We start from the raw sequence: 27,955 nt of genomic DNA, 5'->3' as shown, positions 1-27,955 counted from the left end.
TCATGGGTTGCCTAAGCAGCTCAGTCCATTAAGCGTCCAAGTTCAGCTCAGGTCCCCATCTCATGGTGAGTGGAGTGCTGCATCGGCTATATGTCAGCGCAGGGCCCGTTTCAGATCCTCTGCCCTCTCATTCTCTACCCCTCCCCCCCCCCCCCCACCATTTGTGTGTTCTCAAAAATATTAAAACAAAACAAAACAAAACTCATCAGGGGTGCTTGAGTGGCTGCCGGGTAAGCACCTCTTGATCTCAGTTCAGGTCTCATTATCAGGGTCTTGAGTTCAAGCCCTGCACTAGGCCAAGAGCCTACTTCAAAATTAACTCTCACGGTTATTTATAAACCATGTGCTGCCTGTCCTGCAGAGTGGTGATTTTCAAGATGCTTTGGGGTTTTCCTATACTATAACGTTTGGAATGAGCACCTAATTTACACCACAGTGGTGCTAGTGGAGTTCCTGGGTCTTTCTTGTTTCTTGATAGATGTCAACTTATATGAATGAGTCATGGGACACTTAACTACATTTTGTGCACTTGTACCAACAAAGTGAAAAACTGCAACTAATGTAATTACCTAAGACTTAATAGGTTTCTCAAAAGGCATTTTCTAGTGCCTAAAGCAAAGACTGGTGACTTTTGGTAGACAACACAAAAATCTCCTGTACACCCAAGATTATATACGGATACCCTAAAACACCAGGGAAGTGGAAGGCAGTAGTGTTTTGGAGAATAGTCCCTTCTTTAAAGTTCTAATAGTTCTGATTTCTGGGGCACCTACCACCCAATGTCAATTCCCTACATTAAACAAGTTTCCCTGGACTTCCACCTTTGTTTGCAGTTGACACAAGGATCTGATTGGGTAAAAACTGCTATAAACTTTCCTAAGTGAAGACCAAGACAATGTGGCCTCTTCTAACACTCTTCTATAAAAGCTTCATCTATAGTCACATGAATTTGAGGATCACTTTGACAACTTACCTCAGCAACTGCTAATATTTCAATCAGTAATTTTCATGATCTAAATAACCACGCATTCCTCAACTTTTGAGCATGATGCCATACTTTTTATTACACATTACTTGCCATTATTTAAAAACATCTAGTCAAACGACTTTCTGTGTGTAACTCCATGTGAAACAGAGCTATGTATTAAAGCTGGCTCTTCTATAGATTCCACCTACAGGCTCTGCCATGACCACCTTCTTTTTAATATCACCTGATTGCTGGTAGCCCAGAACTTTCCCATTCTCAGATATCTCACAAACCAAGCCCCAATTCTGTATTTTTAAAACAAGTATAAATATAGCTATAGACATTCCACATGGAGAATTCTAACTGCAACCTTCCATTTTTACTGACCTTTCTTACCTCCTGGTTACTAGACTCATTTGATAGATTAAATTTCTTGATCCCTCAAACCCCATCCAAAATAAAAAGAACCCCTCACTGGCCAAAAACTCACACCATTTGGGAATGCAACAACTTTATTGAAAGAAAAGTGCAATGCATCTTGTCAAAGCTTACAGCGGGAACTTAGACACCTCCCCTCAAGCGCAGGACCAGGTGCAGAGTGGACTCCTTCTGGATGTTGTAGTCAGACAGGGTGCGCCCATCTTCCAGCTGTTTCCCGGCAAAGATCAACCTCTGCTGGTCAGGGGGAATGCCCTCTTTGTCCTGAATCTTCGCCTTGACATTCTCGATGGTGTCACTGGGCTCCACCTCCAGGGTGATGGTCTTGCCCGTCAAGGTCTTCACGAAGATCTGCATGCCCCCTCTGAGGCGGAGGACCAGGTGCAGAGTGGACTCCTTCTGGATGTTGTAGTCAGACAGGGTGCGCCCATCTTCCAGCTGTTTCCCGGCAAAGATCAACCTCTGCTGGTCAGGGGGAATGCCCTCTTTGTCCTGAATCTTCGCCTTGACATTCTCGATGGTGTCACTGGGCTCCACCTCCAGGGTGATGGTCTTGCCCGTCAAGGTCTTCACGAAGATCTGCATGCCCCCTCTGAGGCGGAGGACCAGGTGCAGAGTGGACTCCTTCTGGATGTTGTAGTCAGACAGGGTGCGCCCATCTTCCAGCTGTTTCCCAGCAAAGATCAACCTCTGCTGGTCAGGGGGGATGCCCTCTTTGTCCTGGATCTTCGCCTTGACATTCTCGATGGTGTCACTGGGCTCCACCTCCAGGGTGATGGTCTTGCCCGTCAAGGTCTTCACGAAGATCTGCATGCCCCCCCTGAGGCGGAGGACCAGGTGCAGAGTGGACTCCTTCTGGATGTTGTAGTCAGACAGGGTGCGCCCATCTTCCAGCTGTTTCCCGGCAAAGATCAACCTCTGCTGGTCAGGGGGGATGCCCTCTTTGTCCTGGATCTTCGCCTTGACATTCTCGATGGTGTCACTGGGCTCCACCTCCAGGGTGATGGTCTTGCCCGTCAAGGTCTTCACGAAGATCTGCATGCCCCCTCTGAGGCGGAGGACCAGGTGCAGAGTGGACTCCTTCTGGATGTTGTAGTCAGACAGGGTGCGTCCATCTTCCAGCTGTTTCCCGGCAAAGATCAACCTCTGCTGGTCAGGGGGGATGCCCTCTTTGTCCTGGATCTTCGCCTTGACATTCTCGATGGTGTCGCTGGGCTCCACCTCCAGGGTGATGGTCTTGCCCGTCAAGGTCTTCACGAAGATCTGCATGCCCCCCCTGAGGCGGAGGACCAGGTGCAGAGTGGACTCCTTCTGGATGTTGTAGTCAGACAGGGTGCGCCCATCTTCCAGCTGTTTCCCGGCAAAGATCAACCTCTGCTGGTCAGGGGGGATGCCCTCTTTGTCCTGGATCTTCGCCTTGACATTCTCGATGGTGTCACTGGGCTCCACCTCCAGGGTGATGGTCTTGCCCGTCAAGGTCTTCACGAAGATCTGCATGCCCCCCCTGAGGCGGAGGACCAGGTGCAGAGTGGACTCCTTCTGGATGTTGTAGTCAGACAGGGTGCGCCCATCTTCCAGCTGTTTCCCGGCAAAGATCAACCTCTGCTGGTCAGGGGGGATGCCCTCTTTGTCCTGGATCTTCGCCTTGACATTCTCGATGGTGTCGCTGGGCTCCACCTCCAGGGTGATGGTCTTGCCCGTCAAGGTCTTCACGAAGATCTGCATGCCCCCCCTGAGGCGGAGGACCAGGTGCAGAGTGGACTCCTTCTGGATGTTGTAGTCAGACAGGGTGCGCCCATCTTCCAGCTGTTTCCCGGCAAAGATCAACCTCTGCTGGTCAGGGGGGATGCCCTCTTTGTCCTGGATCTTCGCCTTGACATTCTCGATGGTGTCACTGGGCTCCACCTCCAGGGTGATGGTCTTGCCCGTCAAGGTCTTCACGAAGATCTGCATGCCCCCTCTGAGGCGGAGGACCAGGTGCAGAGTGGACTCCTTCTGGATGTTGTAGTCAGACAGGGTGCGCCCATCTTCCAGCTGTTTCCCGGCAAAGATCAACCTCTGCTGGTCAGGGGGGATGCCCTCTTTGTCCTGGATCTTCGCCTTGACATTCTCGATGGTGTCGCTGGGCTCCACCTCCAGGGTGATGGTCTTGCCCGTCAAGGTCTTCACGAAGATCTGCATGCCCCCCCTGAGGCGGAGGACCAGGTGCAGAGTGGACTCCTTCTGGATGTTGTAGTCAGACAGGGTGCGCCCATCTTCCAGCTGTTTCCCGGCAAAGATCAACCTCTGCTGGTCAGGGGGAATGCCCTCTTTGTCCTGGATCTTCGCCTTGACATTCTCGATGGTGTCACTGGGCTCCACCTCCAGGGTGATGGTCTTGCCCGTCAAGGTCTTCACGAAGATCTGCATGCCCCCCCTGAGGCGGAGGACCAGGTGCAGAGTGGACTCCTTCTGGATGTTGTAGTCAGACAGGGTGCGCCCATCTTCCAGCTGTTTCCCGGCAAAGATCAACCTCTGCTGGTCAGGGGGGATGCCCTCTTTCTCCTGGATCTTCCCTTTGACATTCTCGATGGTGTCACTGGGCTCCACCTCCAGGGTGATGGTCTTGCCCGTCAAGGTCTTCACGAAGATCTGCATGGTCTGTCACCAAAAAAAAAACCAAAACAAAACGAATACAAAAAACCCAAGATTGTAATAAACAACTCACATGTGAACACATCTCTAGCGTTAAAAGTAATAGGTCATCTTACAAGGGCCCAGTGACTAAAATAAACCTTGCCTGAGAAAAGAAACCCAACCAGGGGGATGCCGGTGACTCAAACCGTTAAGCACCGCCTCTTGGTTTCAGCTCGTCATGAACTCAGGGTTTCATGAGATTGAGCCCCAGCACTGAGCCAGCTTGGGATGCTCTCGCTCTCCCTCCCTCGGTCCCTCCCCACATGCTCTGGCCCCAGATAAATAAATAACCATCAAAACAAACGAAACAGAACAAAAAAAGCTCAACAACCCCGTTTCAGGCCCTGAGAGAGAGGATCCCAGCCAAGTGAAGGTGCTGTCTCACTTCTCTTGCTCTCCCCCTTCCCCCCCACTGATGTCTGTCCCCTGACGATTCTGCAGGGTCTCCCCCAGGCCCAAACCTTGTGTCCCGTGAGTGACAAAAGCGAGCCACACAAACGGCAGTGGGCGGCCCCACCCTGGATTGTGAGCCCACGCGGGGGTGACATCACGTGACCGACGGAGCGGGCGCGGGGCCGCGCAGGGTGGCACCGTCCCCGTAGCTTCCCCTCACTGCGACCAGAAACCCAGTCTCTTGCCAGCGCGGCCGCCAGACATTAAACGCCCCCCCCAACCGCCCCTCGCCGCGCGGAGCCCCAGCAAAGAGCCGTTAAAGCCTCACGGGCCCGTCGCGCTCTCTTCCGCTCCCAACCCCCTCCCCGCGTCTTCTCCCTCCAACCTCACAGCCCCGCTTATCCCACCCAGGCAGCGGGCACGGCCGCCATTTTGCTTCTTCCCTGCCCCTCAGAACCGCCCTGCTCGCCGGCCGCGTCGACTAAGACTCGGCTGCCGCTCCGCCGCCGGCGCGCCGCACGACCTCAAGCCCCCCGGGCCGGGGTAGCGGCCCGCTCCTCACCAAGCGGCTATGGCGGCGACTCACACCGAAGAGCAGCAACGGAACTCCCGGCCTCCACGGAACTGCCTACGCCGCACCCGGCACCGCCTTATATAGCACTCGGTGGAACTGCTCCGCTGGATCCCTCCGCAGAAACGCCGAGAACGGACTACTTTTCTCCGCTCTTCCTACCCCGCCCCGGACAGACAAGGCAGTACCCCAGATCATCGAAGCCCCCCCCCGCGTAGTGGTTTCCCGTGGAGACCCGGCGGCAGGGGAGAATCTGAGGAGGAGGGGGCCGCTGTGCTCGGCGCCCTCGCGGAGGGATCAGCGCGACTGTTGAGTGCGGCGTCCGCGGACGTGGCCGGCGCTCGACCTACGGGACGGGACGGGGCGGGGCGGGGCGGGGCCGCGGGAGGTGCGAAAACCCGGCCTGGATTATCCCGGGCGCCCGGAGCGGGCTCGGCCCCGACGCCCCCGTCCCCGTCCCCTCAGCCCCAACGGTCCCCGCCGCTGCCAAGACCCGCCCCTGACGCAGGGGGCTCAGGCCTCACGCGTCCCTCCCCCTCCGCGGACAGAGGGGTTTTCGTGAGGGGCCACGTTGAGGATCGCGGCGTGTTCGCGTGTCACCAGAACCCCCGTGCCCCTCCCCCACCCACCCCACCCCCGCCGGGGCCGCCCATCCCCCGCGCGGGCGCGGTGACAGGACGGATGACTCGACAGATCGGGCGCGGGGGGGGGGGGGGGGGGGCACCTACGCGGGCGGAGGCGGGGCTGCCCTTGCTTTCCCCCCCCTCTCCCCGCCTGGGGTCGTCTGGGAAGCGCCGCTGGCCCCTCACGCTTCGTGAACCTACGTGAGGTGCCTCCGGACACCGAAAGAACTTTCTAGATTGTTCTTGAGCCGCCCTTTGCATGGGCACGGCCTTGGGTTTGAGAAGATTGTACTTAGATACCGACAGGAAGGCCTCAGGTTTTCATTCTTGTTGATGATACTCAGTGGAGCAGGAAGTGGAACCTACTGAAGCCTGAAGTTTCAAAAACACCGACCGAGTTCCTGTATATTGGGGGGGGGGGGGGGCAATTTGATATCCCAAACATGAAATTTCATTGTACACTAAATTCCATTTGGATAAAAGAGAACAAGATTACCAGCCAGATATTTTTATTTTTACTATCCTCCATTTTGTGATTTCTGTGAGTCCTTTCTTAGCATATTTTATTTTATTTTATTTTATTTTATTTTATTTTGAGAGTGCTCGCTCACTTGAGGGGGAGAAGGGCAGAGAGAATCCCTAGCAGGCTGCCGGCTCAGCACAGAGCCAGACACGGGGCTCAATCCCAGGACTCAGGGACCATGACCTGCGCCAAAGTCAAGAGTCCTCAACGCTTAACAGACTGAGCCCACCCAGGTGCCCCCAACATATTTTTTAAAGCGTTTGTAAAATGCACGAACATGTTGAAAAAAGAGGTTTTCAGAAGTTTACAGTGAAAAGTCTCCCTCAGAAACACTCAGTTCCCCAGTCACTGTCCCTTCTGGACTCTTCCAGAAGTATTTCCACCATGTGGAGGGGGAGAGGGTGTTTGAATTTCTATCCTCAAAGCCTTAAAAAAAAAAAAAAAAAAAAAAGGGAAAAGATTCCTAAAAAACGTTCTGCCATTAAGACTCACAGACTCACTCTTGTTTTAAATTATGATCATTGTATTGTTTTAAGCCACTTAGAATGAGAAAACGAAACTGTTCTGTATTTTCTTTGATAACCCGTGTAGGTAGGTGTTTATGAAAAAGGTCTGATGAGAGTTCAGAATTGACTTTGTAATTTTTAACATTTTTCAGAGAGAATGAATTTATGCCTGGGGAATTCAAAGGAGTATTAAGAGCAAAATGTCATGTCTCCGGTTAGGAGACGCCAGTAACTTCCTAATCCAGATGTTTCTGAAGGTTATTCGTGCAAAGAGGTTTCACAGGAGCAAAACACGGAGGCCCTTTGTAGGGTTGTTTCTCCCCAGTTTTCGGGGAACCAAAAAGCTGAGGTTCTTTCTGAGGGGATCAGGCTTAGCTTCAAACCACACCCTGTTCACTGTTGGCCGTGGCTTTTGCTGGAAGCCTCGTGATTCGTGTTGTTTAACGGCTGAGTCACGAGCTTTGTGACATAGTTTTTTCCAGAGTCCAAAAGGTACAGAGAAAAACAGGCCTGGTTTCAGGGGCAGGGAAGGGAGAGGAGGAGGAAGAGGAGGACGGGAGGGAGAAGAGAGGCTCGGAGGGTGGGAATGGGGTCCAGGGTTATCTCCAAAGAGAAAACATTCTTGGGAGCTGACAACACTGATGTCTCGAGCAGAAAAACAATTCTCTGCAACACCCCTGCTGCATTCCTTCAGTCCAGCAGAGGGTATAGAAGTAAACGTCCAAGGGCACGGGGGTGACAGGGAGAGGGAGAGAAAAGGAGAGGGGATGGCTGGTGTTTCCCCAGAGCGGGGATTCTCAAGCACCACTGATCTGACCCCTCCGAGGACACGTGGCAACGTCTGGAGGCAATTTTTGGCTGTCACAACTGTGGCGTGAGCCGGGAGGAAGAGTTCCTGCTACTGGCGTGTGGTCACCGAGGTCGGGGACGCTGCGGCACATCCCCCCCCCCCCCACGCGATTACCCAGCCCCGAAGGTCAGCGACACCAAGGAGGTTGAGAAACCCTGCCCTACGGAGGACTGTTGTCTTCTTTACAACTGGCTGTTCTATTTGCTGAGACAGCCTCCCCAAACCTAAATGTCCCACTTGGACTCAGGCTTCGGGTATCAAGTCACCTTCCTGAAACCCCAGATCCCCTGACCTAGAATGTCATGTGCTGGAAGGTGCGAGATGCAGGGTGAGTCACCGGATCCATTTTCAGTTCCTTCCGCCCACAGATCCGTCCTTTGCAAACGCCCCAGAAGAGCTCGCTTCGGAGGTGGAACCAATGGAAGAGTGACAGAGGCCCAGCAACACGGCGGGATTGGCGCGCGGACGCGAGCACGTGACGGGCTGAGCTCACAAAGGGCCTGGGGTGTTGGGCTGCTGGGGGCGGGGTGGGCCGTGCTGGTGGGACTGGTGCCCGTCTGTCTGCCTGCCCTTCCTCCTTCCCCAAAGGATTTGGTTCCCCTGAAGGTCATAACCGTGTTTGGGACTTAACTCAGCATCATGAGAAAATCCAAGAGCACAGCGATCAGCAAACATTTCCCCCAAGAGAGAGGATGAGATCAAGGGCTGGCTGGGAACCGTTTGCCTGGCTTTGTCATTGTCATGTCATAGGTAACCATAAAAGGTAATAATCACAGGCGTCTGCAGTTTGGGGGGGGGGGGGGTGGAGAGAAGCCCAAGGGACTCTTCATTTTCCTGTTTACTTGGCGTGTGGCCTCGTGTGGCCGAACTCAGACCGCCCCGGTTTAAAAATAACCAGTTTCATGCCCTACCTCTGGGACAATCAGACTTTAAAAAGTTCCAGTCCTCAAATATGCCTGCTTTAGGAAGGTTAAGAAGTTAGTTAGCCTGTTGGAGATTTGGTTTGTTTTTAATTCGTTGCAGTTGTGGCGACATACACACGTAACGAAATGTACCATCTTAACCATTTTAAGGATGCGGGAAACAAAGGCAAAGGAAAAAATGAAATTTCCTGACAACTTACCAGCCTATTGAAAAGCCCTTGAAACAGAGGGACCTTCCTCTAGGAGCTCAGCTCCCTTCTTTGCTAAGGGCAAAAGGCAATCTTAATCCTGTAAATCTAGTTTAACATATAAAAATGCCTTTGGGGGCGCCTGGGTGGCTCCGTGGGTTGAGAGTCTGACTCTCGGTTTTGGCTCAGTTCATGATCTCACCGTTCCAGGAGTTTCGAGCCCTGCGTTGGGCTCTTCGCTGGCAGCACAGAGCTTGCTTGGGATTCTCTCTCTCTCTCTCTCCTTCTCTCTCTGCCCCTCCTTTACTCACACTGTCTCTCTCTCTCATGAATAAATTTTAAAACTTAATAACATAAAACTGTTTACAAATTCCTTTGGAAACTTCCTTTGTCTCTATCCCACCCCCAAAGATCTATGTTAGCAATGACTCCAAACTCACAGCCCACAGATACACATCTGAAGGGGCTCATGACTGAGGTTTTACTAGACGGTAGTAAGGTAGTAAATGACCTTTTCCTAACCGTGGGAAATCTTGTTTCCAAAATACCTCGGAGGCTTGTGCTGTCCCTAACCCCCTCCCGACTTGAAAGTATATCATCGGCCCCCCTTTAAGACCCTAACACGTCCTGTCCCTGTGCCTTAATAAAACCACCTTTTTGCACCAAAGACGTCTCAAGAATTCTTTCTTGGCCGTTGGCTCCAAAGGCCAACATTTTCTACATCGTGAGGTACACGGGGCGGGGGGCGGGGGGAAGAGGAGGAAAACTAATTTTCCCTTTACCCTCCTGAGATCTTAGCTGAGACCTCTGTGATGAAAGACATTAACCAGAGAGAAAAATCCCCAGCAGTTTATTAACATGTAGGTCACACATATACACGGGAGATCCCCAGGACAACATGAATAACGAAGTCAGAGGTGGTTTTAGAATTTAGGCCTAAACACCATCTGAAGAGGGAAAGAGGAGGGGGGTATAGGCCCCTCGGGGGGCCATTCAGTGGTTTTTAGGAAAGACCATAGAGTAGATGGGAGGTAGGACAGTGTGTGACCGTGTGCCAGTCTGCCCCGGTTGGTGAACCTCCGGAGGGGGGATCTTGGACCAGTGGGTCCCTTGGGAAGGTCTGTATTTAGGCACATAAGGGGGGGTTCAGAGACAGCCTCTCCCGGCATATGCTGGTCTTCAAGTGCCTTCAGCTCAAAATAATCTCAGATGGCATGTCCGGGTGCTCGTCAGCATTCACACTGCCATGCAGCCGTCCCCACCAGAATTCTTCCATCTCGCAAAACGGGTCCTCTGCCCCCATTTACAGAACTCCCGTATCCGCCTTCCGCCGGCGCCTGGTACCCACCATTCCGCTTTCTGCCTCTCTGAACTTGACTGCTCCAGCCATGTCCGACGATGGGCTTTGTCGTTTTAAGTGCACAGTAAAATGCAAGAAGAGTTGACGAAGGCAGAGTTTTCAAAGACTCACAACTGCTTTTCTAGGAAGCTACATTCCCCAGCAAGCCTGATGGTATGTTTCGCCTTGTCAGAAGTAGTTAAAGATAGAAAGTACACCAGAAGCATATAATTAGCTGCGTGTTAGGCCTGATGCCTTTAGAAATCACCTCGAGGGGCGCCTGGGTGGCGTAGTCGGTTAAGCGTCCGACTTCAGCCAGGTCACGATCTCGCGGTCCGTGAGTTCGAGCCCCGCGTCAGGCTCTGGGCTGATGGCTCGGAGCCTGGAGCCTGTTTCCGATTCTGTGTGTCCCTCTCTCTCTGCCCCTCCCCCGTTCATGCTCTGTCTCTCTCTGTCCCAAAAATAAAAATAAACGTTGAAAAAAAAATTAAAAGAAAAAAAAGAAATCACCTCGACATTCTGTTCCCTTAACACCCGGTTGACATTTGAGGAGAAATCACCTTCACAGCAGCTCATTTAGACACAGGAGCTGTCACCAAAACTCCGCCGCCCAACTGGTGAGTCACTTCACAGATTTCAATGTCATCTCAAAAGCGAAGGCTTTGCAAAGAGTCACGTCCCTCCAGATCTGAGATGAGATGCTTTTATGATTTAATAGATGAGGTCAAGTCACGCGAGAGACAGGATTTGCCGGGTGAGGAATTCATTATTACCGCAGAGAAAGAATTGAACCCACAGAAGGCAATAAAGAGAATCCCTGCTCTCTATAAAATGCATCTTTGATCCTTAATGATAAAATACAGATCGTGTATAAATATAAACATGAACCGTATGTGCATCAGTGTCATTCATTCGTTCGTTCGTTCGTGCGTGCGTGACCTGTTGCTGATGAAGTGGGAGGCAAAATCCTGCCTGCCAGGAATGCTGGTTTCCCTTCGGGTCACTCCCAAACTGGTTGGTTAGTGACAGCACAAATAAAGGGCAAGGGCCAGCAGTCAGACCTTTGAATGGCTTCCACACGTGCCCTCCGATGGCGGGGCATCAGTCGCCAGTCCTTGGGGACTCCTACTGCAGTCACGGTGCCACGGAAAGGACCGTGGCCTCCCCCGTTGCTCCTTCTCGGGCTGTTTCAGTCATCAGGTGATGTTTTTGCCTTTACGTTTTGCTGCCAGCAGCTGCCCTCAGCCTCTTGCAACAAAAGCACATCGGGAGTGTTACGGGTTTCAGAGAGGGGGGGGATCCTTCCTCTTGTGAAAATCCCACCTGCAAGTAGGGGCCAGAGGAGTCGTAATCACATACATGGCAGTTTAATGATGAAGAAGGGGGAGCATGGGAAGAAAAAACAGTGGAGATGCCGGGGATCGAACCCGGGGCCTCATACATGCAAAGCATGCGCTCTACCGCTGAGCTACATCCCCCTCCCTCTTCCCCTGGCTTCCTGAAATTCTCTGCTGTATGCTATTCTTGAGGTTGCTATTTTTCTAATTTAAAGTTTTGTCTAAGTAAATGTGTGTTGGGGGTTGGCATAAACAAACCAAAAATAAATCTCCCCAAACAGGCCCGTTCTACATAGCCTTGCAATTGAAGTGCTCGCTGATATCGGAACCCAGGAACAAAGGGAAAGAGATCTAGTTTTGAATGTTGCTCATCACAGGGGGCAAAAAAAAAAAAAAAAAAAAAAAAAGGAAGGAAGGAAAATGAGTTTATTTCCAATAAATAAGGGCACTGCCTTGACTGAACCTCTACCCAGCAATGTCTGCTTCTCTGTCCTTTAAAACCATTCCAGGGTGAAACAGGCGATGGGAATTAAGAGTACACTTATCATCACGAGCACTGAGTAACGCATAGAATTGTTGAATCACTGTATTGTACACCTGAAACTAAGATAACACTGTATGTTAGCTCTAGTGGCATTAAAATTAAAGACGTAATACAAAAATATTCCAACCGTCAGTAACTTCTGAGGTTTGCAGACCTTCCCCGCCCCCCCCACACCCCCACATTCCCAGAACACTCTTCTGAATATAAAAATAAGCAAATTAAAAAGAAATAGGTCCAGCTCCAGAATCAGGGCTCTGAGGGAGGAATCACTTTGCAATAGCCCACCGAAAAGGACCATTCCTCACCGTCGGCACCCGTCTCTTCCAGAGTGCAGAGTGCTTATGAAGCTGCCCTAGGGAGGCAATACGAGGTGTCTTCCAGTCATCAAGGGGTCGCTCAGTGGTGGAGGAATGGTTGAGGGCAGGGAGAGGGCAGAAAGTTGAGTCTCTGCCTCTTTCCACCAGCGCTTGAGATTTCCCGGCAGGAAACAGTCACTTACCCTGATGGGGAGAACACACCCCCAGTTGTCCTGCCTTGTCCGCTTCGTCCCCAGTCAGCTCCCTCCCAACCCCCCTGAAACCTTCACAGGTAAAGGGCTACCTGAGCTGGTGCCCAGGACACCTGCCGGGCAGTTGTGATTCATATCCCCACCTGTCTGGAGCTCATTCATAAAATGGAGATCTGAGTACTACCTCCTCCCCAGGGCGGGTGTGGCCATTGAGCGATTAGAACAGCGCCTGGTACAAGGGCCGGCCGAGCCTGGGTTCTCAGGACGGCAAATGCAGTTGTTATTATATGAGCTCTGGCGAAGACAGACAGACCTTGGCCCAGCATGGACGGATGGCACTGTTCGCGGCGTTATTTTGCACGAAGTTTGGGAACGAGCTGGGTTTTTTAGCAGGTGCCCCTGCTTGCTCTCTTGCCAGACTGCTCTGCTCAAAACAAGCCCGATTATGTTGCCTCTCTGCACAAAACCCTAGAATGGAATCCAACCTCCTTAGGTTCGCCTGTGACCTTATCCCTTCCTCCTCTCCCCCTCTTACATGCACACTTACCTCCTTGCTGTTCTGCAGGCACGCTGCCCTCCTTTGCACCTCAGGGCCTTTGCACCTGCCCTTCCCTCTGCCTGCAAGGGTGCTCCCCAGATCTTCTGGTGAGTGGCTCCTTCTCCTTGTCCAGGTCCTCGGAGGGGCCTTCCTGGCTGCCTCACTATTGGGGCCTGCGAATCCCACACACTCCCTGGCGTGCCCCCCCCCCCCATTTTTTTTCTCTTCTTTCACAGCATTTACTCTCTGGGAGACTTTTTTTTTTTTTTTTTTAATACTATTTGTTTATCACCGGTGTCATAAGCTCAGTAGGGCAGGGGCCAGGGCCTCGTGGTTCCTGCTATAGCCCCAGTGCCTAGAACAGTGCCTGGCCCCTAATAAGTACTCAGTGTATATTTGCAGAATGAATGTGACAAAAAAACGAATGGAAGAAGAGGAGCCTGGGAAGGCTGATAGCCACCCGGGAAGGAGTCTGCAACCACGTTAAGACAAGAGAGCGTTTCACGGTAGCGTCCCCACACTTCCTGTCTTAAATCCATAAACATTTTCCGAGGGCCAGTCTGGTCCGGAGCAAGCCACAGAGATTGGAATATTTGCAGCAGAAGGCGCATTTCCTGGCCTTGGAGGTTGACCCTCTGGTCCCCGGACAGCATGGCGCAAACTCAGCACTTTGGTGCAGCGCTGGGAGCGTGAGGGGGGAAATGAAGCCGGGGTGGGAGACCTTGGGCTCTTTCTTTCGTGTTAACTGTGGGACACTGGGGACCCGGGGCATGATTTTGACCAGGCAGTCGATAGAATCTACAACGAATCTCGCACGCCGGTCAGGTTTAGTCGTTCGTAGAAAAGAGTTTCCGTGAAAGTGGGAGAATCTGATTTGTTTGGAAGAGAAATGAAAACAGTAACAGGATGTACGCAAAAACCTGCGTGCCTCCCCGTCGGGGAATCGAACCCCGGTCTCCCGCGTGACAGGCGGGGATACTCACCACTATACTAACGAGGACCGGCTCTGGCCAGGGCTCTCAGGTACGCCTTTTAAGCATTTTCAAGTTCCCCTGTGTATCACTGTATATCAAAGGGTTCAATACTTTCTTTTATTCTTTCCGTTCAAAACCGAAGAACAAAAGTCCTACTTGACTTAACTCCATCTTAGGGAAGCTGTCCCCTGCTCGGTCCTTGATTTAGTTGCGCGGGTTTCGGGGAACAGAAACTCATACACAGAAAGCCCAAATTAACGAGCAGACATCAACAAACACGTGACAGACGTTAATAAACGTTTCCGAGAGGCGAGAAATGGAGGCAGGGGAAACACAGCCGCGTTAGAATTCTCCACATTGCGCGGAAGGTTCCCTCCGCTCCCATTTCCCGTGGATACCGCTCGGAGCCGGGTTTAAAGAAAGCGAAACTGTTTATTAATCGCGGAGAATTAGCCTCCCCGTTCCGGTTTTTTCCAACCGCCTTTCGCGGCAGGGGAAAAAAAAAAAAAAACCAAAAAAAAAAACAAAGCGACTGCCGAAACCCGGGATCGAACCAGGGACCTTTAGATCTTCAGTCTAACGCTCTCCCAACTGAGCTATTTCGGCTGCTGGTAAGGCGCCGCTTCGCTCAGATCCTCCTGGTCGTGGTGCCGGCCCTGGGTCCTCCGCCCGGGACATCCGATGCGGAAAGTCCGGAACCAGCTGGAACCCACGTCGACCAGGCTCGCCGGCATCTACTCCTTCTTGTCCTTCAAGGTCACCGCCTCCGAGAAGCCCTCCCGGATCACGCCTCCCAACCTGACCCCAGCCCCTTACCGTTTACTGTTAGGGTAGGTATTGTTTTTCCTTGTCCATTCTCTGTCTCCCCAGCGCTAATGACAGACCCCTGAGGGCAGGGAAGTCACGTGCCTTGGTCACCTCCGTATCCTTCAAGGTCTAGAACAGTGCCTGGCACCTAATAGGTGCTTGATAAATATCTGTTGAATTAATGAACAAGTGAATGGATGAATGAATCGTACCTGGCTCAGAACTCCACTTTCTCAAGCCCCCTTCTTTGTACATAGGAACAAAGTCATGTCTCGGGTGCAACTCCCCAAGCAGCCTAAGGTGTGGCAGAGATGCTGACCACGTCAAGGCGTGTGGAGGACGCAACAGCCAGATTGTGACTTTCCTTGGGGTAGTGAGTGACTCAGATCCGGCCTCCACGCGTGGCCACCATTCCTGTGGCACCTGCTCAGCTTCAAGGCGTGCAGAGGTCAACAGGTTGGCGTCCAAATCGGGCTCTACTTCCCCTCCTTTTGGAAAATGGAAGAGGAGTGTTGTCTGGGAGGGGGGTGGGAGTGGGGAGGTCCTTCACGACGTGAGGTCATCTCACAAGTGTTTGCTAAGCACCTAATGACCGTCTGGTCCAGTCACGAATGCACTAACCAGATATTCAGCATAATAGCAATGCTCATAAGCAAAAAAGACCAAAGTTATTTGTATTTTGCATTTAAAGTTTGTCTCCCTAATGGCAAACTTCCACGCATGGGATTATCAAGTTAGATGGTGGAATACACGGGTTTCCAGGCGCTTTCTGAATAGGCTGAAGCCATTTACACTCCCATCCGCCCATCCCATTCCTTCCTTCCCCAAACAAGTCTTGATCTGTTGTTACAATTAATTTTTTTTTGTTAAAATCAATTTTTTAAAAATTCAGGTGAGATTCGCGTAACATAAAAGTAACCATCTCAAAGCGAACTGTTTAGTGGCATATTCGCAAGATGGTGCAACAATCACCTATAGTCCTTTAGACACCATTCTTTGGAAATCATTGAAGTGTATCATTTTGATAAAAATTGAATAAGGAAGGAAAGAAGGGAAGAAAGGAAGGAAGGGAGGGAGGGAGGGAGAAAAATAAAATTCAAACGGTGCAGACGGGTCCTTCCCCCCAGAGGTAACCGGTGTCTCCAGCAGACTGTGACTGACGCCACCTTGGGCAGGTGACAGAGCTGCTTCCCCACCCGCCTGGGTGACCAGATAGCCCCAGCCAGCTAACCCTAACCCTAACCCGTAAATATTGCCCCCGGACGTGGTGAGAGCTACAAAATCATTGGCTCTTGTGACTGTGATGCCCATGAGAAGTAGAAATAATAACACACTGACGGTCTGTGTACATTTCCTATAGGTAACAGGGCACACATGGGGTAGTGTGCTTCTCAGGCGTAGTTGACTCCAAGACTCGGCTCATCTTTGCGAGGGCCCTAAGGGGCGCGTTACTAGGCCCAGTGCGCAGGGTGTCTTCGTCCAAGGAAAGCCTCTTCTGCTTTTAAAACGGTTTGCCAGCCTCCCCGTCGGGGAATCGAACCCCGGTCTCCCGCGTGACAGGCGGGGATACTCACCACTATACTAACGAGGACACGTTACGACAACACTTTTCTGGGTCGGTCCATACAGATACAGCGCCGACCTGCTACCGTGCGCATCCAACCCCAGCCGGGATTGTCACAGACGCAGCGCCGGTGCGCCTGGCCAGTGGGCCTCCCGCGGCGCAGAGGGACCTCTCGGAAACGATGGGATACTAAGCATCCGGGAAGGGGAAAAACGTGGGCACGAGACGAAGATGTGGCTTCCGATATCCCTATTCCCCGAAAAAAAGGGCTCACGGGTAGGGGATGTAGCTCAGTGGTAGAGCGCATGCTTTGCATGTATGAGGCCCCGGGTTCAATCCCCGGCATCTCCACTTTTTCCTTTTTTTTTTTTTTTTTTTTTGTCCAAAAGCCGTCGCACCACCGGAAGGCAAAGCAGGGAAGGTGACCCAGATGCCCCGCATTAGTGGGTCTGGGAAACAAGCCCCCATGGACACGGCAGCGCTAGGAAACGTCCCTGGCCTGGTCCCAAACACGGTTACCCAGGGAACCCCCCTCCCCCGCGGAGATTCAGATTGAATAGGTGGGCGGTGGACCCAGGAATCTGCGTTTCTACACTCCTCTTCTAGTCATCGGCTTGTGATTTCTAAGGAGGGTTTCGCAAGTGGCCGTTTAGTCAGTGGCTCCTGAGCGCCTAATGCCGGTGATGCGCATGCATGGAGCTCCTACTGTGTGCCCAGGTACAGTGTTAGTTGAGTATTCCTTGGAGAAGACAAGCAAGGTTTGAGTTCTAGAGACTAGCATTCACCCGGTAGCGGTTAAGCTTTCGGAAGACAGTAATACTGATAAGATGGAGACTGGAGGGGGAGGGTGAGCCGTCAGGAGGCCTGGCTAAGCAGGGGAAATGACAGGTGCTAAGGCTCCAGGTTGGGAGGGGGAGGAGAGCTCTGCCTGAAGACACTGAAAGCAAGCCCTGCGCATGGAGTTTGGTGAATGAGGGTTATAGAAGGGGCTTGAATTTTATCATCGAAGATTCTAGAAGGCCTGATGTGGCATGGCATGTTCAGATTTAGGTGTAAAAAGGCTCCCTCTGGCTGCCACGTGGAGAATACGCCCTGAGCCAGCAGGTGGACGCTGGGAGAGCAGGCAGGAGCTGGTGGGGGCTTGTTAGGGATTCAGGGACTGGGGGCGTGTATGCGGGCGTGCCGGAGTGGAGCTGGGGAGCACGAGGGGGCTCTGGACAAACTCTGGGGGTAGAGCCCACCCAACTTGCAGCTGGCTGGAATGTGGGGAGAGTAGGGGGGGGACCTCCTGGTTTGGGGGTACACTGGGATTAGTGGCCAAGCTATGGAGAGAGTAATTCTGGAATATTAAACGTGTATCTCTGTTATTTTATTTACATATCTACGTTTTAGAATTTATGCATTTGTACCACAGCATTAGCACAAACTGGTTTAGGACGAATATTCGGCTGAAGGAAGGAATCAACACCCCCTACAGGCACAGTGAACACCTGGGTGAGCCCCCACCCAGACTAGTTTCCGACCACCCCCGCATTCAGAGACTCACTCGACTGGCAGTTGTTCTCACGGCTGAGATTTATTACAGCACCAAACCCGGCAAGGGAGCGCCCAGCCCGCCGGGAAGGGCCCGCGCGCACCCTCCCGCTCCCCGCCGCTCCGCCCTCCAGGCTGCCGCCCCACAGGGGACTAACGTAGTCCACAGAGCAGCGTGTGAGAAGACACCATTACCCCCTACGGAATAAATAGTTCTAAGAAGCCGCCCACGTCAGACTGCCCAGGACAGCAGCGAGCTGTGTCCAGACATCCCGTGTCCGAGAGGAGAGACGGCTCCTGGGGGCTCGGCCCGCCTCCTGGGAGCAGCCCGCCTATCAGGGTGGCCACTGCCAGCCTCCTGGGTCTCCAGACAAGTGCTTGGCCTTGCAGCCAGGCCTCAGGTCAGTGGTCGCAGGCAGGGGGCCAGGCCTTCTCGACGTCGGCGTGCATGGCCTGCGGGAGCCACTGGCAGTATTCGGTCAGCAGGTCTGCGGGAAGCAGGAGGGAGGTCGGCGTCAGGGTGGCTCTGGACCCGGCTGCCTGCTGGGGCAGATCTGCCCACCGACCCCGGCTTGCCTCGGTGGGTCCCCTCCTGTCCGCTCCCAACCCCCTGGCCACGGGTCGCTCGCCCCGGGGGAACTCACATTTGGGGTTTTTCTTCCAAGCGGCGAGCAAGGCGTCTCGGCAGCTGGCGCGCTCGGCAGCGAGGGCTCTCAGGAGGCTCTCTGTCCTGGGCTGCAGCCTGCAGGTGGGGGACGCACGCTGTGGCGTCACTCCGCCCGGAAGCTGTGCGAAGGGGCAGGCGCTCCCGCCAGGCCAGCCTGACCGAGGCCGGTGAAGGGTCTCCCTCCGTCGTGCTGGCGGTGTTGGCCGGAGAGGAGGGTCTAGACCCTGGCGCCCCACCGACCGCCTCTCCTCTCACACCCTCATCCGGCACCCTGGCTCTCCTCACTTCCACGCGGGCTGTTCCTCCCGCCTGGAACCTTCCTCCGCATCCCTGCTCCCAGCATCACCTCATCTCCATCTGCTCAGTCAGGCTCCCCCGACCAACCCCAGCCCCGCAGACGCTCATCCCCAACGTGCTGCTCTGTCCCTCTGTCGCCCGGTCCCCACACACCATCTGCACTAGTCACGTTGGGTCTCAGTGTTGGCCTCCCCGCACTGTGACATCCCCACAGGGGGCGGGGTTGTGCCCGTGCCCCAGCACGCGAACGTGCCCGGCACACAGCTGGTGCTCACAACTGTCTGCCGAGGGAGTGACTTGGCTGGCAGAGGGGTAGGGGGCACCCGGCCCCCTGCCCCTCCCCAGAGTCCCCGGGAATGCCGGGGCGTGGGCACGCCTGCCTGCTTCCTACGTGTCAGGCCCCCTGCGCCGTCTGGGACGCCAGTCTTAGGAAGGCGGTGGGGGCCACGAGCAGGAAGAGAGCAGAAGGGAGGAGCAGGCTGATGGGAGGGAGGCGGGTCTGTGCTCAGCGGCCAGGCAGCCCCCAGGATGCTCCCTGCTGATACCTGGAGCCTCACGATGGGCTGACCACGGTCTCCCTCAAACCGCAGACCGTGACCCTATTTGAAGAGAATCTTTGCGGGTACAATTACTTAAGGGGAGGTCGTACTGATTGGGGGCGGGCCCTAGATCCGACGACTGGTGTCCTTATGAGAAGAGAAGCCACAGAGGCCGAGAGGGCCAGCCACGTGAAAACAGAGGCAGACACGGGGGCGATGTGGTCACAGGCCAAGGGACGCCTGGACGCACCAGGAGCTGGAAGAGACAGGAAGGACCCCACCAGAGCCTTCAAAGGGAGCACAGCCCTGCGGACGCCTTGACTTCCAACCTCTGGCCTCCACGGCCACGAGAAACACATTTCCGTCGTTTTAAGCCTCTCGGTTGGTGGGCGGTGATCTGTCCCGGCTGTCCCAGGGTGCCAGTCCCGCTCCCCTTGCCGCCCGACGCTCCCGGGCAAGCCCGTACCTGGCCCACGTCTTTAGCATCGTGCCAGGACTGGACAGCAAACAGCCCCGGTGTGAGGCCAGCTGAGGGAAGACCTGAGGAGACAGCACAGGACAGGGTGAGGGGTCCGGCTCCCCTTCTGCCCACGACACCAGGGGCCGGGGGAGCTGCCGGGCCGCCTACCTGCCCTTCCAGCAGAAACCGGGCGAAGTGCTTGTAGCAGTCAATGCCCTCTGGAAAATCCACCTGGACCGCAGGGAGTGGCCAGCCGACACGGTCTGGAGGGCAGGGGCCCGTGAGCGAGAGATTGGGATGGGTTCCCGCAGGCCCCTCGTCCTGGCCCCGAGCCCTTGGGCCCACCCACCAAAGAAGAAGAAGGCTGAGGCCACACTGCCCGCGCCACACGCTTCCAGGGCACGTGGTGTGTGGCCACGTGTCCACCAGGACCGGTGGCAGGTCGCCCCAACTCACAGAACACGCTGGCCCGGTGGCACTGGACCCGCCCCTTCTCGGGGCAGTAGGCAGGGGGCGGCGTCTCCAGGGGCTTGTCGAACTGGCAGTAGGAAGGCAGCAGGGCTGGGATCCACTGGACCTCCACGGCCGAGACGCCTGCGGGCCAGGAAGAGAAGGGCCGGGGGTCGCAGCGGGCACCTCCGCACGGGAGGGCCTCCCGGGTTCTCCCACGACAGGGTCCCGGTGACACAGCTCAGCAGAGCCGCGGTGGGCCAGGCGAGGGGCCGGCCACCGGCCTGGCTACCTTTCATGTACATCTTGGTCGTCTCCACGATTTCCTGGTAGACCACAAATTCAGGGAGTTCTCTGAAAAGGACGGAACTGGGGTGGATGAAGACGGGGTCATCGAGGAGAGGCGTCTGCGGAGACACGGCGAGCGGGCGTGAGACCAGGAGACGCGCGCACAGCAGCTGAGACTGACCCGTGTGAACCGGATCCCACGCTCAGCCCAGAGAACAGGAGAGCGTTCCGCCAGCCGCGGCGTGGCTCTCCGTGCGTCTGTCCACGGAGACGTGCGCGGGGCGGATCCGCCCCGCGGATGCTGCACCGACCCGTGCCAGCACCCGGATGAACCCGAACGATGAGATGCCAAGCGAGAGAAGGCACAAAGCGCCTCGTACCGGTCGCCTCCGCCAGCACCAAGAGTCCGGCACAGACACAGAGCGGGTTAGGGGTGGGCAGATCAGGAGAAAACGAGGGGCCGCTGCTAGCGGGCACGTGCGTCTTTTGGGGACGCCGAATGTGTCCCGGAATCAGCTGTGGGGACGGTTGCATCGCTGGGCGACCAGACTAAACACCTCCAGACTGCACACCTCGAGACGGTGAATTGTACGGTGTGTGATTTCTCTCTCAATTCAGCGGCTACAAAAATGCAGCTGGGGCAACGCCAAGGCCGAAAGGAAGAGATGGGAGCCCGCCGTGACCCCACCCCGATCCTTGGCGGGGGCTTTCCCAGAGGGGGACGGGTGGGGGTGGGGAGGGCAGGGCGGAGGCCAGCCTGGCGCAGCGACCGACCCGCCCGCACGCTTCCCGAGGCTGACCTTGTAGGCGTTCTTCCACTTGCCGTCCAGCAGGTCCTCGCTCTGGACCCTGCGGGCCAGGTGGTCGCCCAGGCCGGCCACCACGATCTGCCGCAGGTAGGTCACCTGGCTCTCGGAAGGTGGCTGCATCTTGGGGTCCACGAAGAGCCCGGCCTCGGGGCACACGGTATTGACTGCGGGGAGAGCCGGGTGTGAGGACGGCAGTGGTGGGGACGGCGAGGCCCGGGGCTGCCTCCGCCCTGACCTTCTGGAAGGCCTCAGGCCCCTCGGCGTGAAGCTCCCGACTCAGCCACCTGCTCGCCGGGGCTCTTCTCCACCGAGGTTGCCGGGGTGTCCTCAGCAGGACACAACCAGCTGCCTGCCCCAAATCCACGGCCTCCTCCCCTTAGGACAAGACCCCAGTGCCTTAGTGGGCATCTGAGTGAGGCACCAAGGGAGACCCTGCTCGGCCTGCACACGACTTCCCCGATGGGCTCTGTGTCGGAGCACACGTGCCCGGAAGGGACCCGTGAACGGGTCACCCCCCCCAAGCGTGCACGGTAGGGCGAGATCATCTCCTCTCGAGCTCCTGCGGGGGGGGTGCTGCTGAGGCAGGCCTGACACGAGGCGAGGCCTCACGCTTCCGCACCAGAGGAGGGGGGGGTCTGAAGCTGTGGGGGTACCTGGCAGGGGGAGAGAGGGGATGGGGGCTTCGGGCCCTGCACCTCGGAGGGGGACGTGGCAGGGTGGAGAACCAGGGGATGAGGACCAGGAAGGAAGGTGGGCGCAGACTGGACTGTTTCTGCTCTGAGATTTGCCCCGTAAACCTGCTTCTCTACAAAGCCTTCGGCAAAACGGATGTCGTTGGAGGTGAAGAAAGAGAAAAAAGGGGACAAATAGGAAACAAACAGGCCCCAAGGACAGAACACAGAAGCCCGGCAGCCTCTGTGCCTGGAGCCCCCGCCTCCCGACGCGGCCTCACACAGGTCTGGTCTCTGCCGGCTCAGCCCAGGGGCAGAAAGTGGGAGGCTGCTCCCCGACTCGCAAAAAGGGGCTCTCCACTTGGCCATGGAGCAAGGAGTGGGGAGCCCCAGAGTGAGACTGTGGGGGGGCACAGGGGCCGCTGAGAAGGGGGTATGGTGAGCAGTGGGGGACAGAGGGTGACAAGAGGAATGTCACTAAGGAAAAGAGGAGACCGAGGGACAGACAGCCTGATGGGAACCAGTGTGCACGTTACCCGCCCCCCCGCTGGCGCGCACGCCCGGGAAGCACCCAGTACTGGTTTGGGTTAAAGTCTCGGGAAGCAGGTGGGTTTGCAAACGTGGAATCCGTGGGTAACGGGGATTGACTGTACGTGGCTGGTGTCGCCCAAAACAACCTGAAACCTCAGAACAGTCAAGTTCTCTGCCGCGGGCTGCCTGAGAACGGGAGGCTGGCGTGGGGGGAGGGGGGGGTGGTACCTGCGGTGGTCAGCTGGCCCCGCAGGCGCCGGATCTCCATCATGGCCTTGTACCGAAGCCCGTTGGCCTCGCAGAACTGGGGCGAGCAGCCGGAGTACTCACAGGCTCCCACCGCACCTGCGGACGAGGCGGGCGCTGGCTTGCTGCCCCGCCCAGGCCCGCCTAGCCCTCCCCCCCCCCCCCCGGAACCCCGCCCAGGCCAGCCTAACCCCCACCCCCACCCCCACCCCCGCCCCCCACAGAACCCCGCCCAGGCCCGCCTAGCCCCCCCCAACCCCAGGCCCTCCTGTCCCCTCCCCCCGGAACCCCGCCCAGGCCAGCCTAACCACCCCCCCCCACCCGCCTGTCCCCTCCCCCCACCCCAGAACTCCGCCCAGGCCCGCCTGCCCCCCGACCCCTCCACGCAGCACCGGGCACGCACCCAGCAGCACCATGACGTCCCCGAGCTGGAGAAAGGCGCCTTGCCCGGCCCAGATCCTTTTCATCTGGGCCACCCGGGCCCGCTTGCCCTTCAGCTTGGCAAGCTCCTCGTCACTGGTGGCGGGTCTGCCAACATAAGTACCACCTGGGTTACTGGCCCAGCCGCCCTCCGGGCCCCAGGGGCAGGGAACGCCATTAGTTAATCAGGGCAGGCTGGGAGGCTCAGGGGCAGAGGAAATGCCTGGTGGGGCCGCCGCCGAACATAACTGAGGTCCCAGAATCAAAATTCACTGCCAGCAGCCCACGAGATGATACACACGCCTGCTTCCTAACCCGACCAGTCCGCGTCTAGGGACTGATACGAAGACAGGATCCAACAAACGAGTGACGTCGCGTGTTGCCAAGCTGCTCACGAGCGACAAGAGCCTGAACCCTGCTGTGACCACCACCGAGCGTGGCCTGGATGAATGACCCTCCTGGCTCCCCGGCCTGAAGAGCGGACATGCAGGTTAAGGCACCCGTCAGGCCCGGTTTGGAGCGCTTTGCTCGCGTCCGCTGCTTTATTTTCATTTTATTTTTTTAAATGTTTTTATTTATTTTGAGACAGAGAGAGACAGAGCGTGAGCAGGGGAGGGGCAGAGAGAGAGGGAGACACAGAATCCGAAGCAGGCTCCAGGCTCCGAGCCGTCAGCCCAGAGCCCGACGCGGGGCTCGAACTCACAAACCACAACATCATGACGTGAGCCGAAGTCGGACGCTTAACGGACTGAGCCACCCAGGCGCCCCTCGCGTCCGCTACTTTAACCCTGACGACAGCTCAACTGTTATTAAGGCCTCATCCCCACTTTCCCCCTCTCTTCACAGAGAGGTGAAGTCGTCTCCCCAAGGCCACACAGCCCGGAAGTGGCAGAGGGAGAGCTGAACCCCGGCGGGCTGGCCGTCACACAACCGACCTTCGACATCTGCGCTACCCTGGAAGTTCTGTGAAGGCAGAGCTCTGCCGGGATGGAACCAGGACGGGACGCCGCCGGCTCAGGGAGGCCCTGAGCTAGCACGAAGCCACCCCACACGCCAGTCACCCCCCCACCCCCGGAGGGCAGCCCCCGCAGGCCCACCTGTCCAGCTCCTCGAACAGCTCCCGGACCGTCATGGCAGCCACGAGGGTGATGGCGTAGGGCAGGCAGCCGTGTTGTCTGCTCAGCGCCAGCATCTTGGCGTAGCGGGGCGCCACGGGGAACGTGGCCATGGTCCTGCCCAGCGCGGTGATGGGGCAGCTCAGCCGGGACCTCTGCAGCTGCTTCACCCTGGAGGACGGAGGCGTGCGGTGGGCGGGGGGGGGGGGGGGGGCACGGCTAAGCGGCCCCGGGGCTCGCTGCTCCCCCCACCCCCAGCCCCGCCTACCTTTCTGTCTTCTGGGGCGCCTGCAGGGCACCCAGCGCCACCAGCAGCTCCTCGGCGGCGACGAGGGCCTCCGCGGAGGGAGGGGTTGGAAAGGGGAAGTTGATGACCTGGGCACGGGAGACACGGCAGGGGCAGCGGTGAGATGTGGAGAAGCAGGCACGGTGGCCACAAGGGGCAGCAGGGCCTGGCCTGGCAGGGGACGGCGCCTCCCGCACCTGTCCGGACACTGCGCACAGCCCCGGGCACTCAGGAAGTAGCCCCAGGCACACTCCAGCGTGGTGTGCCGGGGGGACCCCTTCGTTCACACAACCCACGGACTCAAAAGCACAGACCGAGCACCTCTCGGGTGCATCCACTGAGCATCTCGTGCGTCCTAGGGGCTGTTCTTGGCAACAGAGACGGAGAAAGCACCAGATAAGGGCCCCGCCTCCACGGGGCCCCTTCAACGAGAGCAAACGCATTAAGTGAACGGGAGCAGACGTCCTCACGCAATAAAAGGGTGAGGGAGGGGACAGACAGACCGGGCTCGGGGATGGGGGCACCTGAGAAAGCGTGACCAAAACCAGTGTTCTAACAAATCCGTACACGGCCGCGTTCCCAGCGGCTCTGTGCGTAGCAGCCAGAGGTGGAGACGCCCCAGGTGCCCGACAACAGCAGGCCAGACAGGACGTGGCCTGGCCCTACGACGGAGCGATACTTAGCCGTACAGAGGAACGAAGTACTGACATGTGCCACCGCGTGGGTGACCCCCGAGGACGTTTATGCGAATGATCCCTTTTATACGAAACATCCAAAACGAACAAAGCCACGGGGACAGAAAGCTGGTGCACGGTTGCCCTGGGGGTCAGGGTGGAAGGAACGGGAAAGGACTAATGGGTCCAGGGTCTCCCTCTCTTTCTCTCTCTCTCTGCACAACCCCTTGTGGAGCAGCAGAAAGGCAGGTGACCCCCGGACAGGTGCCATGTGAGGACCGTGTCAACAGAACGCTCTGTGAGCCCCAAGGACAGCGACAGGTCTCTGTGCAGTGGGCAGGCCTTCCCTGTGTGGCTTCCGTCCCAGGCACTTGTCCCCCGGGTGCTCCAGGGGTGCAGCCTCGGGGGAAGCGGTGCCTCGAGAGGTGGGAGGGCCCAGCGTGGGCACATGTGGACACAGCGTCCCACGAGAGCGCTCCGGGTGGCTGGGCCGGCACCACGGGGCTCCGCTCCTGGGTCCCCCGCACCTCCGGAGCTGGCCCGTGCGGGGGCTGGGGGCTCGGCGGGGGCTGGGGGCTCGGCGGGGGCTGGGGGCTCGGCGGGGTGCTGGCAGGGCCGGGGGCCGCCACTGACCTTTTCAATGTTGAGTGCTTTCATCTGAAGGATCAAGTCTTCAACCGGCCTCCGGGTGATTTCAGGAGGAGGAAACGGCTCAAAGTCACCGAAAACTGCAGATGAATAGAGCCTGGGGGGGGAGGAAGCACCAGAGAGAACACCATCATTTTATAAATAAATAAAAGAGCAGCTCCACCAAGTTACCGGGCACTGGATTTCAACCAGGACGCTTACGAGGGCCGGCACTGACTCTCCTCGTGCCTCTTTCCCTCTCCCGCGGGACAGGCCAAGCCAGCAGGGGACTCACCGGGGCTGGGGCACAGATGTCCGAAGCCACACATGCAGGGGGACCGGTGCCTGGCACACGTCCCCGAGACTACTGTCACTCCTTACTAGCTTTCTCTACACAGGTTCCCAATTTCCTTTTCTCGTGATTTAAAACAATGTCAAACACACCCCAAAAAACCCAGCTATAAAGTGATCGAGTAACCATAACAAAACACAGACGGGAAAGATATTCGCCAATGACGCCTCTGAGGCGGAGCTAATACGCAGATTAGGTAAAGAACTTTTACAACTCAACGGTAAAGGAAAAAGAACCCTGTTAAAGAAATAAGCAAAAGAGGGGCGCCTTTTGGGGTGACGACGTCTGGGACGGACTGGGGGACCGCTGCACGGTTCTGAGAACACCCAATACCAGAGAAGCACATGCTTCAAAACTGTCAAAGTTCCGGTACGTTAACGGTACCTCCGCAAAGCCGTATCAAGATAAAACGAAAACAAAACAGCTAAAAATAAGTATCGCTCAAGGGTCAGAATAAAGAAAGCACGTTGAGCGCTTGAGAGCCAACAAGGGCTTGCACGACACCCCAAGGACCGTCCCCAGGGGGGCACGGCACTCGCTCCAGACTGGGGCGGGGGCCCCCTTCCTTGCTCCTCAGTGGTGGCTGCCGTAGAGGGACCCCCAACGTCACTGGAGAGGCCAGGGGAGTCCCACCTGTAGCAGTGGCCTGGCTCCGTCCGGCCCGCTCGGCCCGCCCGCTGATCGGCTGAGGCCTGTGACACCCAGGTGACTCGGAAGGAGGACACACCAGTGACGCGGTCATAGTGACGCCTCTTCACTTTCCCACAGTCCACCACGTACTTGATGCCCGGGATGGTGAGGGACGTCTCGGCCACGTTGGTGGCCACGACGCACAGCCGTGTCCCTTCCGGGGGAGGCTGGAAGACCTGGGGTTGTCAGGGAGCAGAGGCCGGAAAACACCGGAATCAGGAAAGAGCTGGTGGCACAGACACGTGGGGCTCTTGACCCCAGAGAAATCGGCCAGGCTGGGGGGGGGCCCACGGGTGGCGAGGTGGACAAGCCCTCCCCTTGCCTCCGGCCGCGACATTGCTCAGTGCAAACGCAGGTACGCGTTCCTGTCCTCCAAGGAGATCCCAACACCCTCTCCCATCTGGGGGTGCTGACCTAACTGCTGAGGAGGAGGACAGCCCCGGGCCTGACCTGCCCCTATCTCAGTGCCCCTCGGAGGCGTCCCCAAGAGGCCAGGAGGAGCCCACAGTTACCTGCGCCTGCTTCTCCGGGGCCAGCAGGGAGTAGAGCGGGAGCACGTGGAGGGGCAGTGACGCATCCGGCTGTGTACCTGCACGGAAAGCAGGGCCGGCTGGTACTCCCCGCCACCCGCGGGAGCCCACCTCAGGCTGCCCCGCGTCCCCCTAACTGTTGCACCCGCCACCAGGCGCCGCCCCCCCCCCCACCCCCCCAGACCAGCACAGTGTGGGCTGAGTCTGAGAGGCTCCTGGAGGCTCTTCAGGCCCCACGACCCTCCTCCAAGGGGGGGACGCCCACCCCGCTGGAGAGTCTGCTGGGAAGAATCTGGCCACGAGCCCTACCGCCGGCTGGGTGCCCCCGGGGCTCCCACAAGGCCGTGGGCCCATCTCCGTACAGGGGGCCCTGGGACCGGGCAGCACCCCTAGCCAGCCCCGAGGCCCGCCTTTACCCAGCAAAGCTGAGCCCGGGGGTGGCATGCCCATCACAGTCGACACTACAGACATCGGAGGGTCTGTCTGCAGGCAGCTACAGGA

At 56.8% G+C, this 27,955-nt stretch overlaps 2 protein-coding genes, 1 long non-coding RNA gene and 5 other non-coding genes across 11 annotated transcripts in view; 2 read left to right on the top strand and 6 right to left on the bottom strand.

Annotated features, from left to right (window-relative positions):
* Positions 1–1,461: 1,461 nt before the first annotated feature.
* Positions 1,462–27,923, bottom strand: UBC (ubiquitin C). 3 transcript variants are annotated; one of them, XM_043557318.1, is made up of 4 exons: positions 27,920–27,923; positions 27,692–27,695; positions 26,400–26,414; positions 1,462–4,045 (listed from the first exon to the last, which is right to left on the bottom strand). In XM_043557318.1, exon 4 carries the CDS (start codon positions 4,040–4,042, stop codon positions 1,529–1,531), a length of 2,514 nt encoding a protein of 837 aa, XP_043413253.1. In that variant the 5' UTR covers positions 4,043–4,045; positions 26,400–26,414; positions 27,692–27,695; positions 27,920–27,923; the 3' UTR covers positions 1,462–1,528. The 3 variants fall into 3 exon arrangements, with proteins under 3 accessions (XP_043413253.1, XP_043413252.1, XP_043413250.1); XM_043557317.1 differs by lacking the exons at positions 26,400–26,414; positions 27,692–27,695; positions 27,920–27,923 and adding an exon at positions 5,037–5,168; XM_043557315.1 differs by lacking the exons at positions 26,400–26,414; positions 27,692–27,695; positions 27,920–27,923 and adding an exon at positions 4,882–4,920.
* LOC122470132 lies at positions 7,220–8,320 on the top strand. Its single transcript, XR_006293843.1, has 2 exons — positions 7,220–7,617; positions 7,916–8,320. It is a non-coding gene; the product is annotated as an uncharacterized LOC122470132 (long non-coding RNA).
* Positions 11,404–11,475, bottom strand: TRNAA-UGC. Its single transcript has one exon. It is a non-coding gene; the product is annotated as a tRNA-Ala (tRNA).
* TRNAD-GUC lies at positions 13,853–13,924 on the bottom strand. The gene has a single exon. It is a non-coding gene; the product is annotated as a tRNA-Asp (tRNA).
* On the bottom strand, positions 14,432–14,504 carry TRNAF-GAA. The gene has a single exon. It is a non-coding gene; the product is annotated as a tRNA-Phe (tRNA).
* TRNAD-GUC lies at positions 16,225–16,296 on the bottom strand. Its single transcript has one exon. It is a non-coding gene; the product is annotated as a tRNA-Asp (tRNA).
* TRNAA-UGC lies at positions 16,549–16,620 on the top strand. Its single transcript has one exon. It is a non-coding gene; the product is annotated as a tRNA-Ala (tRNA).
* DHX37 (DEAH-box helicase 37) overlaps positions 17,826–27,955 on the bottom strand; it is a 27,355-nt gene continuing 17,225 nt past the window's right edge. The window contains exons 14-27 of one of the 2 annotated variants that reach the window (XM_043557314.1): positions 27,437–27,513; positions 26,868–27,100; positions 25,889–26,000; positions 24,564–24,670; positions 24,278–24,466; positions 23,164–23,288; positions 22,743–22,859; positions 21,304–21,476; positions 20,508–20,622; positions 20,222–20,359; positions 19,934–20,028; positions 19,772–19,845; positions 18,447–18,544; positions 17,826–18,290 (exon numbers count right to left, since the gene is read on the bottom strand). In XM_043557314.1, the coding sequence (XP_043413249.1) occupies positions 18,205–18,290; positions 18,447–18,544; positions 19,772–19,845; positions 19,934–20,028; positions 20,222–20,359; positions 20,508–20,622; positions 21,304–21,476; positions 22,743–22,859; positions 23,164–23,288; positions 24,278–24,466; positions 24,564–24,670; positions 25,889–26,000; positions 26,868–27,100; positions 27,437–27,513 (1,739 nt within the window). In that variant the 3' untranslated portion in view covers positions 17,826–18,204. Of the gene's footprint in view, positions 18,291–18,446; positions 18,545–19,415; positions 19,562–19,771; positions 19,846–19,933; positions 20,029–20,221; positions 20,360–20,507; positions 20,623–21,303; positions 21,477–22,742; positions 22,860–23,163; positions 23,289–24,277; positions 24,467–24,563; positions 24,671–25,888; positions 26,001–26,867; positions 27,101–27,436; positions 27,514–27,955 lie in introns of those variants that run through there. The other variant, XR_006293840.1, reaches the window with a different exon arrangement.

The sequence above is a fragment of the Prionailurus bengalensis genome, chromosome D3 (genome assembly GCF_016509475.1).
Source record: "Prionailurus bengalensis isolate Pbe53 chromosome D3, Fcat_Pben_1.1_paternal_pri, whole genome shotgun sequence".
Taxonomy (NCBI): domain Eukaryota; kingdom Metazoa; phylum Chordata; class Mammalia; order Carnivora; family Felidae; genus Prionailurus; species Prionailurus bengalensis.
This window is presented reverse-complemented; position numbering and strand designations above follow the sequence as displayed.